Source organism: Ornithodoros turicata, unplaced genomic scaffold (assembly GCF_037126465.1).
Source record: "Ornithodoros turicata isolate Travis unplaced genomic scaffold, ASM3712646v1 Chromosome33, whole genome shotgun sequence".
NCBI lineage: Eukaryota > Metazoa > Arthropoda > Arachnida > Ixodida > Argasidae > Ornithodoros > Ornithodoros turicata.
This window is the reverse complement of record NW_026999359.1, coordinates 380,022-392,130: the sequence shown is the minus strand read 5'-3', so window position 1 is coordinate 392,130 and position 12,109 is coordinate 380,022. Positions and strand designations below refer to the sequence as shown.

At 47.3% G+C, this 12,109-nt stretch overlaps 1 protein-coding gene across 1 annotated transcript in view; it reads left to right on the top strand.

Moving 5' to 3' along the window:
* Positions 1-10,292, top strand: part of LOC135373843 (caspase-3-like) — a 55,164-nt gene extending 44,872 nt beyond the window's left edge. Inside the window, exons 4-6 of the mRNA XM_064606899.1 lie at positions 7,175-7,301; positions 8,515-8,732; positions 10,179-10,292. Coding sequence (XP_064462969.1) covers positions 7,175-7,301; positions 8,515-8,732; positions 10,179-10,292 — 459 coding nt within the window. The remainder of the gene's footprint in view (positions 1-7,174; positions 7,302-8,514; positions 8,733-10,178) is intronic.
* Positions 10,293-12,109: the final 1,817 nt, after the last annotated feature.

Here is a 12,109-nt window from a genome sequence, read left to right as displayed (position 1 = left end):
TGCAAGGGCGTGAGACACAGCGTATGCAACCTGGTTCGAAATTGGAACTTGTGCAAATCTGCATGATACAGCGGAAGCACGCAACTTGCGAAATCAAACGAAAGCACCGGCACGGCGCACCTGATTGTAATCTCGTGTGATATTTCCGTTGCCGCCTGATAAGGCAGGCTGCTGATCAAGCAAGGCTGCGATCAATTCTTATAAAGTGCTTGCAAAGGCACATGCACGTAATGTCGCAGTGGCGCCTGCGTTTGCAGCGGCGATGCCAAACCCACGTCAAGGCACTTTCCCCCTGGCGACGTCACGCTTGACAAGCGCTTTGTCATACGGTGGTAGCAGATCGCGGCACTGCAAGTGCGCACTCAGCTCTACTTTTCACGAGGCTGAGCCGTACACCTGCTGGGCGTCAACGGCACTGCACCACATGAAGTACACGCTCAGCAGTGTATCTCCCCTGCTCTGGGGGGACGGAGATTGGGGGTTGAAGCGGGTGATCAGGTCCGTGGCGGGAACTAGGAAACAGAGAACACCGCAACCCAATTTAGTAGAAAATGAAAGCGTCAAAAAAAGAAAACCTACCCACGGCCACGCTCTCAAGGCCGGCTATTGGACGCAAAACATGCAAGGAAAGAACGGATGAGGGCAAAAAAGGAAGTACACCGGAAACCCGCGGTATAACTGCTACCCAACACCAACCCTCTGCGCCCATCCAATCAGCGTAAAGAACATTCAAAATAAGAACAGGACAAAAGGTACGACCCGTTATTAACATGCAGCAATTTGCGAAAAGGGGAAAGGAAGCGGGCTGGAATTCCGCAGCGCTGCCGCTATGCAACCACCCCGTCATGCCAATCCAAAAATCAAGGGAGACCACCAGAAATACCGTTTTCAACTTTTTGGAAACCCACTGGGTCTCCCTCGCAACCAGACATACGAGCCGGTTGGGCGCCACTTGTGGGAATAATGATCGCCATCCCACACTCGGAGTCGTAGTCCCTCTGTCCAGTGTACGAGGGAGACACTCAACAAAGCCCATCTTACCAGAAGACAGCAAGCTTTATTACATCTCACCGAATGCCACACCAACCACTCAGCCTGAGCCCCCACGGCAAAACAGCTCCGGCAAAATGGATCCCTCCGCTTTTATTCAGTTCACCGTTGGCCACACCTCCGATAGGAACCGGTGGCGCACTTTGCCACCACAGGTAAACAAGATAAGCAAGATAAGTCCCACAGCGTGTGTCATATCCACGTACCGGCGATAACGTCCCCCACAAGCCAGTGGATTGCCGCTTGACGTTATTACAGTAATACTACAGTAATAATATCATAATGCAAAGTATTGTAATATATGCCCAGCCCTGGTCTCTGCCAGTACTACCGGCCTTCGTATGCCTTCCCAACCTACTGGAAAGAAGATATCAGGTTCCCCTCTACTCCTTCGAGCTCGTTTCTATCTCTGGTGGACTAGAAGTTATCTATGTCTACAGCAGCACATACAGATGGCTCGTCCAGAAACGCCAACTCCTGCTCGGCATTCGCCATACCATCAGCACGCGTAGTACAGATGCGAGTCTTTCACATGTAACCTCATCAACAGCTGCAGAACTCTATGCCATCGTTTTCTTTCTGTAGGACATTATTGATTTTACCCTCCGGGATAGGGATGTCTCCACTGACTGGAGATCTGCAATGCAAGGTATTGAAAATGCTGGCATACGAGGATCATCTCCCCTACTCTCCCGTATCCCTACTCTCGGATGTGTGAATGACTTACCGAATATGTACGCAGCAGGGCACACGCTGGGTCTCCAGTGGGTTCCCGCCCATCGTGGTGTCCTGGGGAATGAGCAGGCGGCAGCGGCACCGAAGCAGCTATCTCGTATCGGAAGCGGACCAGCATTGCACTGCTGCGATGAAACCGTCGCTCTATCCTGCGATACCTTATGACACCCCTGACTCCCCGCTAGTTGACAACCGTCATTCTTCCCCCCCTCCTCTATGCCGACCAGAGTTGATCCAACGCTCGCTCTCCGCATGCCACGAAACACCCATCGTCAAGATGCTGCATTAATTCATCGAATGCGACTCGATGTGGCTTTTACAGCTCAGCTGGAGACAAGTTGACGCTCTCAGTTGTCACTGCGGTGCTCTAGAGGATCTGGAGCATATTCTTCTTCATTGCCCGCAATACAAACATTTCCGAACCGCTCTCTCCGGGTCCCTTGGACTCTCTTGGTATTTTGGAGTCCGCTGGACTCTCGTCGCTTCTCCTTATCAGAATTCCTTTTATTGCTTGGTCCCTGGACAAATTCAACCCACCAACGCTATGCTCAAAGCTCTTTTTAACCTGCCTGGTCACAACCGGGCTTCGATCGTTATTGTGAAGGGGCTCGATATTTCATTCCCCACATCACTAATGGGGTAGAGTATCACTCCTGGTGATGGGTCTCATCATTATCTTACAATTAAGATGTTGTTATACATTGTAACCTTCATATGTAATAGTCAAAAGAAATGTGTCATTGCATTAACGGTGACGTCAAGATCTTTCAAGTTAAAACATTAGAGCTGCTCTTGGATACCAAGTACAAGAATTGTTGCTTAATAGCGGGATTGCATTTGGGGTTACTTGTCCACAAGTGATGTTGGAATGAAGGCGGCGAGGCAATATATGCGGTGTCGGAACAACACTGTAAAACTGTAACATTATCGGGACAAGGAAACCACAAAACAGACACAAATTTTAGCTATTCTTTCATTTCTGCAGTGACTGACCAACAACAAATTTATTTTGACTTTCTAGAGTAGGGAGGTTCATCGCCAGAGGCGATACTCTACCCCGTTGCTGGTGGTGTGGTTGCAGTGACTCAGTATAGTTTGAAAGCCTAGAAATATGGTGTTACATCACCTCTGTGTTGCAGAGCAAGCAATAAGGTGTCCTCTTCCTTTCGGTATTTTCATCTTCCAATGCTCCCCGGCAGTGAATGTTTTATGTTGCGTGTGTCACGAATGCTCATTTTGATGTAAAAGTGGAAGACATATGTAGGAAAATGATGATTTCCCGATCTGTACGACAGGAACGTTTGATGCAAACAGAAAACTGAAATGCGCGGTGTAGGAAAACAAAACAGAAAACTCGCGCAGGTGCTGCCCGTGATCCTCCGCCCTCTTTTTCTCCTGTTTCTTGTACTCCCCATTGGCGAAATGAAGATGGTAGGATCGATGCACGTAATGCCCAAAATGGTGACGTGATGTTGACGATATTACAGCTGCTGCTTATGCAGAAATTGAAGTATGAAGTGTTCGTAAGTGCTGGATGGGCCGATGAATGATTGTTCAGCTTGTGAACTCTATCTTTCCCGTAGCTCCGTCGTGACCTGGGTGCTCGTCGGAAACCCGCGAGCGAGAGGTGGTCTGCCGAGAGGTGCGTGAAAATCGGATGAGGGTTGCAGCACCACCACCTAGTGCTAGATCGGTTGTGCTGACTATGTGCTGCAAACGGTAAAATGAAAGAAACCTCACAATGTGGTAACGCTACCACTTCGTTTCTGGATTACTCCTAATCCTATCGAGTTGTGTCTTGCGTGTAGCCTCTTTAACCTCGACTGTCTCGATGATTTGTCTCGATGACTAGGATCTGATGAGACGCGGACATGGAGTAAATAGCAGCGTAACCGTCCTATGGCATAGCCGCGGTTCGTTATCCCTACGGGTCTCTACGTCGTCACGCTCGCTCCTTGATTGTCTGCAATGACGTTTAAAATACATGTCAGAATACCTTCCTTGTGGTCTTACTCTTGCTAGTCTCTAGTGTTGTCATGCTCTTCGTACTCATACGCACTGCGAAGTTCATCATGAAGTGTGTTACAGGGTATAGACCTCTAGGGCGACGGTAGAACCATTGGTTAAATGATCTGAGTATGAGTCTTACGTTTGAACATGCGAAAACTGATGTTCTGAGGCTGGAACAACATAGAAGGGACAAAACAAGGGACGCTGGGGAGGCGTGTTAGCTTAGCTCAATTGGTAGAGCCCTGGACTGGTAATCCAGAAGATGTGGGTTTGAGTCCTACAGCTGGCTAACCTTTTCAGCGACTTTCATCTTTCATCGAGTCTTACGTTTCCTATGGCGGTGGCCCTGGGGAACCAGCCATGTGAACGACAGCGGCCCGCATCATACGGATCTCCTGGAACGGCTCCTACATCGGGCACAGTCACGTTGGCCCCATCGCGACCTTTCTCTGCAAGAACGACGTCAAGCTTGACCACCTACCCATCGCCTAACCTGCGCATTGGTCTTTGTGGGTTGTTGCGAGTGATCGTTGTCTGATGAACGGAGGCATCCTCGTGGGTATCGTTCCGGTTAATGAGTCCATAGCCGGTCTTCAAGTTGAACCATTTTACAGGTCCGAGCACTGGCTTCTTGATCGAATCACCCATACCTTCGGTGTTTCACACTGGCCCGTTTCGGAATCTGTACCGAGGAGCCAGCGGTTACTGGGGGATGTCTGAAGTATCATGAACAGTAGAGACGTTGACTACAATGAAATGTTACTTTGGCATAGCGTCCTTGAATGGCCTGTTTGCGGCGGGGTTATCACTTCACCAGAACCGATGTTCTCGATTGAGTCGACGGAGAAAGTACTCGCGGTCTGCACGTTTTTGCAACAAAAAGACGTGAGATGCCGGCCCTTGCAGTGTGTACATGGTAACCCTGCCGCAGACGTGCGTTTCTTAGTCATATGTCGTCGTTTGGCGTATTTAAAAGAACACAGGGTCTGCCGCAACTTTGAGAGCTTTTCTTCGGAGGTGAGTGGGGTCTTGCATTCCTGAACCGAATGCTGTGTGGATCCACAAAGTACTCACTTGAGAATTTGAGGATCCATGGGGGTCGCCAAGGCAGAGGCCGAAGGAAGTCGGGAAGAAGGTGCCGGAGAAGAACCGTATTGTGATACAGTTTCCTTCTTGCGACCTATCATTAGTTCCCGGTATTCACTCTCCTTCCGTAGGAAAGCCAGACGTGACATGAGATCAGTCGAACCAGTCGAACCCCGCTGGGGCGACGGGTCTTTGGCGAAAAGTGGTGAGGGTGACCGTGCTGATGAGCTGTCGTCATTACGACGTTCCTGACAGTGACATTTAAGCTCGAGGTCGGGCGGGAGCTTTTTCAGTAATGCTGTGAGGACTACAATACAGTAGGCACTGTCAGGAACCTGTAGACGTTTTAGATTACTCATCCTTACGGTTAAGCTTTCATATAACTTGCGCAGCTTTACCACATCATGAGAGGAACGAATGGTGGGCAATTCTAGAACGTTACCCATGTGTCCAGATATGAGACACCCTCTGTTGCCAAACTGTTGCTGTAGGATGATGTTTGCGGTTTGATAGTCGTCAACCGTAAGGATCAACCCTTTGATGGCTGGTTCCGCTTTGCCCTTGCTGAGAGATCGGAGATATAACTTCGCAGTGACGGAAAGTGTTCGGTTGTTACGTATCACCGATTCAAACTGGTCCCAGAATGATTGCCAACAAGATAACTCTCCTATAAAGGGCTCAGTTTGAATTTCAGGAAGCTTTGCAGTGTTAACGTGCGGAGCTGACGATCGGGTTCTGGAATCTCTTGTATCGCCATTAGGATTGGAGGATGGGGCAGGCATAGACCGATAACGGTTAGCACTTAGCTTAGCCTGAGTGATGATTTCCAGATACTGGTCCCAGCTCTGTGCTTCGCGGTCGATCTCCTCATCCTCTACGGTATCTGCAAATTCATGGTCCATCTCTGTCAGGACTGTCGCTTTAGCCGTAAGCAAGGAAAGCTTCGGTTGGAGGTCTTCTCTCGATGGATTTCGCCCGTTTCGTATTCTCTTGATATCATCCGTCAGTATGATAGTCTGAGAGCAAGCAGCGGCGCGTTGTCTGTCGGGCGTCACATGTCTCTGGCAAAATCCTTTCGTCAAGGACCAATAGATGCGTCTCTTCCCAGGTTTCGGTTGTCATGCAGCATGCCTATGAATTGCTTCCAAAACTTGCGAATGTGATGCTTATAGACTGGTTTGCAACTGGTTTGCATTAAAGTGAATCGCTAAGATACAACTCCTAAAATCTCAGATACACTGTGAAAATATATTTCGTCGTAGCATAATGCGACCATATTCACACATATGCATGGCAATTAGGCAAACTCGGATACTGAAAAAAAGAGAGAACAAATTGAGGCGAATACATACTAACCTCATCATTTCTGGACGCAGCGCATGACGAGGGGTTATCTAACGAATTTACAGCTGACTGTTGGCGGGGATTACTGGTACTGAAACCCATCCGAATTACTACAACCGAATCCCACGCGTACTGTATTCCCTTGGAATGCATCTGACAAATGTGGGCTTCCATACATTGCTGCCGAAGCGTATTTGCCCTTCTAATTCTTAATACCTATGCCTGATATCGCGGTTCGGCGCTTGGCATTAGGTGGAACAGCATAGGCGGCGGTTGCTGTGTGGCACCGTTCAACAATACACACTAATAACAGAACATCACCACATTGCACGCTAGAGGTCAACCATTGCACAAGATGATACCGTTATCAATGTTGATTTGCTGAAGGCGCTAGGTTTTTTCGACACTTCTGCAGCTACGTTAAATATCTCGAAAAGGCGTACGCCTCATGGTTTCTAGAAATACAAAGTTATACAAAGGCATATATATAAAGGCAGCGTTTTACATGCCTGGAAAAGAAAGCTTGTTTTACATGTTGTAATACCAACGTGGAAATTTCGTTCCATGCATATAATTGACGATGTGTTGCATAACAACGTGATACTTCCAGAAGGCACTTTGCACTGGTATTGGCTCAGCGTTTGGCGTCACGCAGTACATGTGCCCATGCGACATTTCTATATGTGCATAGGTTCCTCCGTTTGATGCTTGGTGTGGTAGTGGCCCAATTAACTCCTGTGTTTAACGCTTGATTTTACAGAAACTAAGCGATATAGCGCATGCATTTTTACATGTGGATTACATTTTGCATTATTTATCGGCTTTCTACTAAGGGACCATTTAGTATACCCCGAAATGTGAAAAACATTGGAAACTGACAACTTGACCGTATCGAGGTTGACTTATGTGAGGTCCGTCTCACTAATGTGGAATTCGGCTTTCTTTCCAGGCTTGCCGCGGTGATGAGAAGGACACTGGGTTCCTACATGACGGTCCAACTCATACTGCAGCGTGGAGCTTCAAAAGAACGCTTCCCAAATATGCTGATTTCTTTGTCTTCTACGCCTCAAGCCCAGGTATCGTAACTGTATTTATTTCAAGTATGGAAAAATTATACGATGTCAATCAGCTGCTCATCTATTACTCGGAATCAGCTATAAAAGAGACTAAGGGAGACTGAGGGTAATCATCTGTTTCTTACACCTCGCAGCGAGACTACAGCTTTTGTAGAACGCCTCTCAGCGCACCACCTCATGAGCAACATTATCAGCTGTATGGAACTACAGGTGTCGTAGACACCCGTTCCTTCTTCTATACCATAACACCGCACACGTTAAACTTAAAGGGCCGTGGAAGTGACCTCATGTCCTTTTTTTAATTTTTTTTTCGCTATTGCCTTCTTCTGCAACGAATACAATGAGCTCCTGCGAAAGAACGATGAGCGCAGGTGACGTACAGAGCGCGCGCATGGCTCTGTTCCGCGCACCTCTAAAAACTCTCTCCACATGCAAAGAGCGCATCGGTGAACGAGAAGACGCCGTGACGTATGACGGACTCAGGCACGTGACCAGAGACGCCCAACAGCACATGTGAATCATGTATCAGCGGCTCGTGAGCTGAGAGGAAAAACAACGAAAAAAAGGCACTGAGCAGTTTCTAGGTCACGCGGGGCTCGTGTCTCTCGCCCGCGGCTGCTTCCTCCCACAATGTTTTCTAAATTTTATTGCGCAATGACAATACACCGCACGGCGAAAATATCTTTCATGGTGACTCCTGGTAGGCAGCTCGACAGATGAAGCAGGGTTTCGAGTCATGTCAAGTGCCACTTTCATGCTCCTTTAACTCGCCATTAAGCTCCCCACATACATACATAGCCACGCGAATTTTTATGTAACGGAAATATACGCATGCATGTACGATTATGCCGAGCTTTAACTTTTTCCCCTATAAAGCATTCATCGTTTTGCGTCCTGCGATGTTGTTTACGGATGCCACGAAGAGGTAAACGCACTGACACTAAGGTTTATTAGCGTGTAAGCACTCATGGAGTGGATTGCATTACATCAAGTACCATTTATGATATTTACGTTGCAGTAAAGGGAGACCTTGAAAAGCAGACCAATCCTGTTGTCGTGGGGAGGATCGCTCGACTTGTTTCTAGGGAACATACTAACTTCTACCCACACAAAAGTGTTGCTTTCGTGCTCCTTTCACACTCCGCCGATCGTAAAAATTTTGCTCTCCCTACGGAATGATTTGATGTTCGACATGTTGTCTGCTATGTTGCAGGTGTGCCCGCGTACAGAGACAAAGATTACGGATCAGTCTTCATTCAGACGCTCTGTGATGTCCTGGAGAGAAATTTCCACCACAGGGATTTCTTGACCATGATGACGCTTGTCAAGCTTCATGTGGCAAAGCGAGATATTTCCTTCGACAAGCAAAGTGTCAAACAGATGCCGAACACAAATTCTACGCTGAGGAAGAATTTACGCTTTGCGGGCCAGGTAAGGGATGACGTAACGTAATTTCAAATATATTTCAATGTATGGACTCGTTTCTTCTTCGACTCCTCTTCGCTCCTCAAGGCATTTTAAAATGAGTACCTTAGTTGAAGGGCTAACTGGCATGCATAATCTCTTGACAGTGTGGCCGTTAATTTTGTTTCCAGGAATATTTTGTCGCGCCAGACACTGTGTAGACATCTGATATCGATAAACCAGCGACGCGGAAATATTTCGAACAGTTTCGGCAACAACGTAATTTCCATCGGCCGTAAGGTTGAACAGCAGCTTCTGTATCAGTAGAACTGTACCTTCGCGATGGAATGTTGTGTTGTGCGCTAATGTAGCATGTAAAAGGTACCTATCGAGCACTCTGGGGCGTAACTTTGAAGTAGGTGGCAGGTTCGATATCTTCTAACGCATTCTAGACTGTAGAAGAGCCTTCAATGTTGAAAAAGACGTTTGCTCGTGAAAAATCAGTGAGTAAATGTAATTGAATAAAACTACTGTATGTCGAAGGACGACGAACGAGGACGGATTAGTGGCAGCTGTCATGCCGGTGAGTAGTGTGTCTGCAGCTGTAGAGCAGCAATGAATAATGAAATTCCTTTGGAATGAGAACTTCACACCAGCCGTGGTTTTGCAAAGATCTCAGGCAGATTATGGGAACAAAACATGTGAAGCGAGAGGACTGTACGAGTGGTGCAGACATTTTTCGTGAAGGACGGGATACGGTGACAAATGAATGATATGGACTTCATCCGACTGCGGGTCAGCGAATGCGTGTGATCACTGCAGGCGTTGTGCAAGCCATCCCCGCGAACTGTCCAGTAATAGTTCTGGACACTGCAGCCCAGCGTAATGTTAGTTTTGAGTGTGTGTACAATCATTCATGTGTAGTTACTGCTGTGCGAAGTCCATGTCAGGTGGACTGCCTATCACCTCACTTCTTACCAGAAGGTATCGTGCACGGCAGCATGCGCAGCTGCTGAATCGACTTCAGTGCCGGCGACAATTTTTTCTGTGAATCATTAGATGTCATGAAAGCTGGATGAATCATTTCAACACATAAACAAAACGAGTGAGCATAAAATTGGGACATCACACTCGCCTCCGCAAAAGAAAAGCAAGATGCAGCGGTCTGCTGGGAAGTCAATTCGAACTGCATTCTGCAACATGCGGGGTAGAATTCATATGCACTTCGTGCAGCAAGGGTTTGCGATTAATTAAGCGCAATTCGCAAGAACCGACCTGGGATGTTGTGCTGAACGGTCATTCGTAGTCATAACAATGCAAAGCCTGACACGGAGAATTTGACGGTAGCTGCCCTAGCCAAAATGCGCTGGGAAATTTTGCCCCATGCCTCCTACAGCCCAGACGGAGCCCTATGCGATTACGATTTGTTTGAGTACCATAAAGAGCACCTTGGAGGAAATGCGCTCCGCACAGATGAAGCCCTCCTTCAAGCCCACAGGCGAAGTTGCCCTGCAGTGGCTACGACAGCAGCCCACGTCTACGCCAAAGGCATCAAGGTGTTGCCACAGCGATGGAAGCAGTGTCTAGATGCGCACGATGAATATCTTAAAACTGGCCGATTTCACGTCAGTTCAGGCAGGGAGGTCCCATCGACCTCCTGGATTTCCATTATTTTTTATATTTAGAAGCTGAGCGCACATGATGATGAAAAGCGGCAAAATGAATTATTTCTACCGAGTAGTTTTTGTGAAAAAAAAAATCGACAAAATGTGGACCTGAATTCGAGTATTTCGTTTTTGCCGTTTTTGCACGCGTATATCTCCTGAGTTTTAAAAGGGACTGTTCTGCAGTTTTTTTTTACGCTTAACCATGCCCACTAACCAACAGCCCGTGCGCAAATTTTCGCGCGCAGGTGCAACGCTCTGTCATATAAAAAATGGTGAACATGCTCTAGAGCGCAGTTTTCTTCCAACTTCGACGCGTGATTTCCCTGGCTGCAGATGTCCCTCATTACCGTACTTGGTATCAGTTTACTCAGCTTTTAATGCTCTTTTATTTGATATATCTACCGCAGTTGTACCCTCTACCGGCATCTACTGAAATCGACAAACGTTTAAGCATATTGCGAGAAACCAAGGATTTTGCGCGTCAGTTTCTCAAAAAGGCCCCTTTTGATTTCATTTATTTTGTGCCAGGACATGGCACAATCTTCTTTCAGCTGATATAAAAAAAATCAGCTTCAAAAGGTGTGCACTGGCGATTAGCGCGTTAAAGCATGGCCGTACTCTGCGCACGTAGCATCGGAGTGGGGCTAGCGGTACCGCGGGGTGTCGGCGCTCTGTCGATGTCGCAGAAGGAAATGAACAACATTGTCTAATCAAAAGTGGTAATTTAAATACACCTTTTTACAAGACTGCGAAATCAGAAGCAGCATTTCACAATGGCAGTGACAAATGAAACTGTTTCACTGATTTTCTGTGAAAATGTCACTTTCCTGCATTCACTGTCCACGGTACGAGATATAAATGATTCTCGGCTTCCAGTTTCCGTCCTGTCCGTCTCCTTTCAGTCCGTGTCTTGCTTTGCCACATATGCGAACCTTGTGTCCCAGGTTGACCAGGTAGCCCAGAAATCAGGCCCTCAGCGCGTAGATGCAGGAAATGGACGCGCTTTAGGTATTTTGGCAAGCATGTTATCATATCTTATGATCCTACACTCTCAGAAAGAAACCGGAGAGTAAGGGTCAAAAATCGTAAAATTTTTGACCCATATTCTAAGGGTCAACGCCTTACGCATAAAAGTATGACGGATAGTATGCGTAAAAAAATCGTCAAATTTTTTACCCCTATTTTAAGCGGTGTTCGATGCCGGTTATTCCATGGGCTGCTTGGCTACCCTTGTGATACCGCTTACTGCACCTAAAGATACCGCATAGTATGCGTCAAACCTGAGCACCGTAGACGTCACGTGACCTCACGGTCCTTATACAGGCAACGGCTGCAATTCTGAAATGACCCGCAATGCGGTTTTCCGGCGGTTGTTCTGGAAAAGGGTATGTGGTTTCCGATTGCCAAAAGCATCAGAAAGAAGTTTCCAGAGCAGTAGACGGAAAATCGGATAGCCTGTCAATTTTGCGTTGCAGCTATTGCCTGCCCAACGGACGCTGACATCACGCGGCGCCTAAGGTTCCCCTATATGATGCGTACTGTGAGGCATTCTGGGGGTGCAATTCCCTGTGCAAAGACGGCATACCATGCGAAATTGTTTCATAGGAAAAAAAGAACAGCTGCTACTACAGGATCTCGATGATACGAATCTTACAGGGCATGAAAAAACAATTGGTATCATCCGAGACTCGTCAGCAGTACCACATAGGTGCACGAAGCATGTATACGGACGGAAGC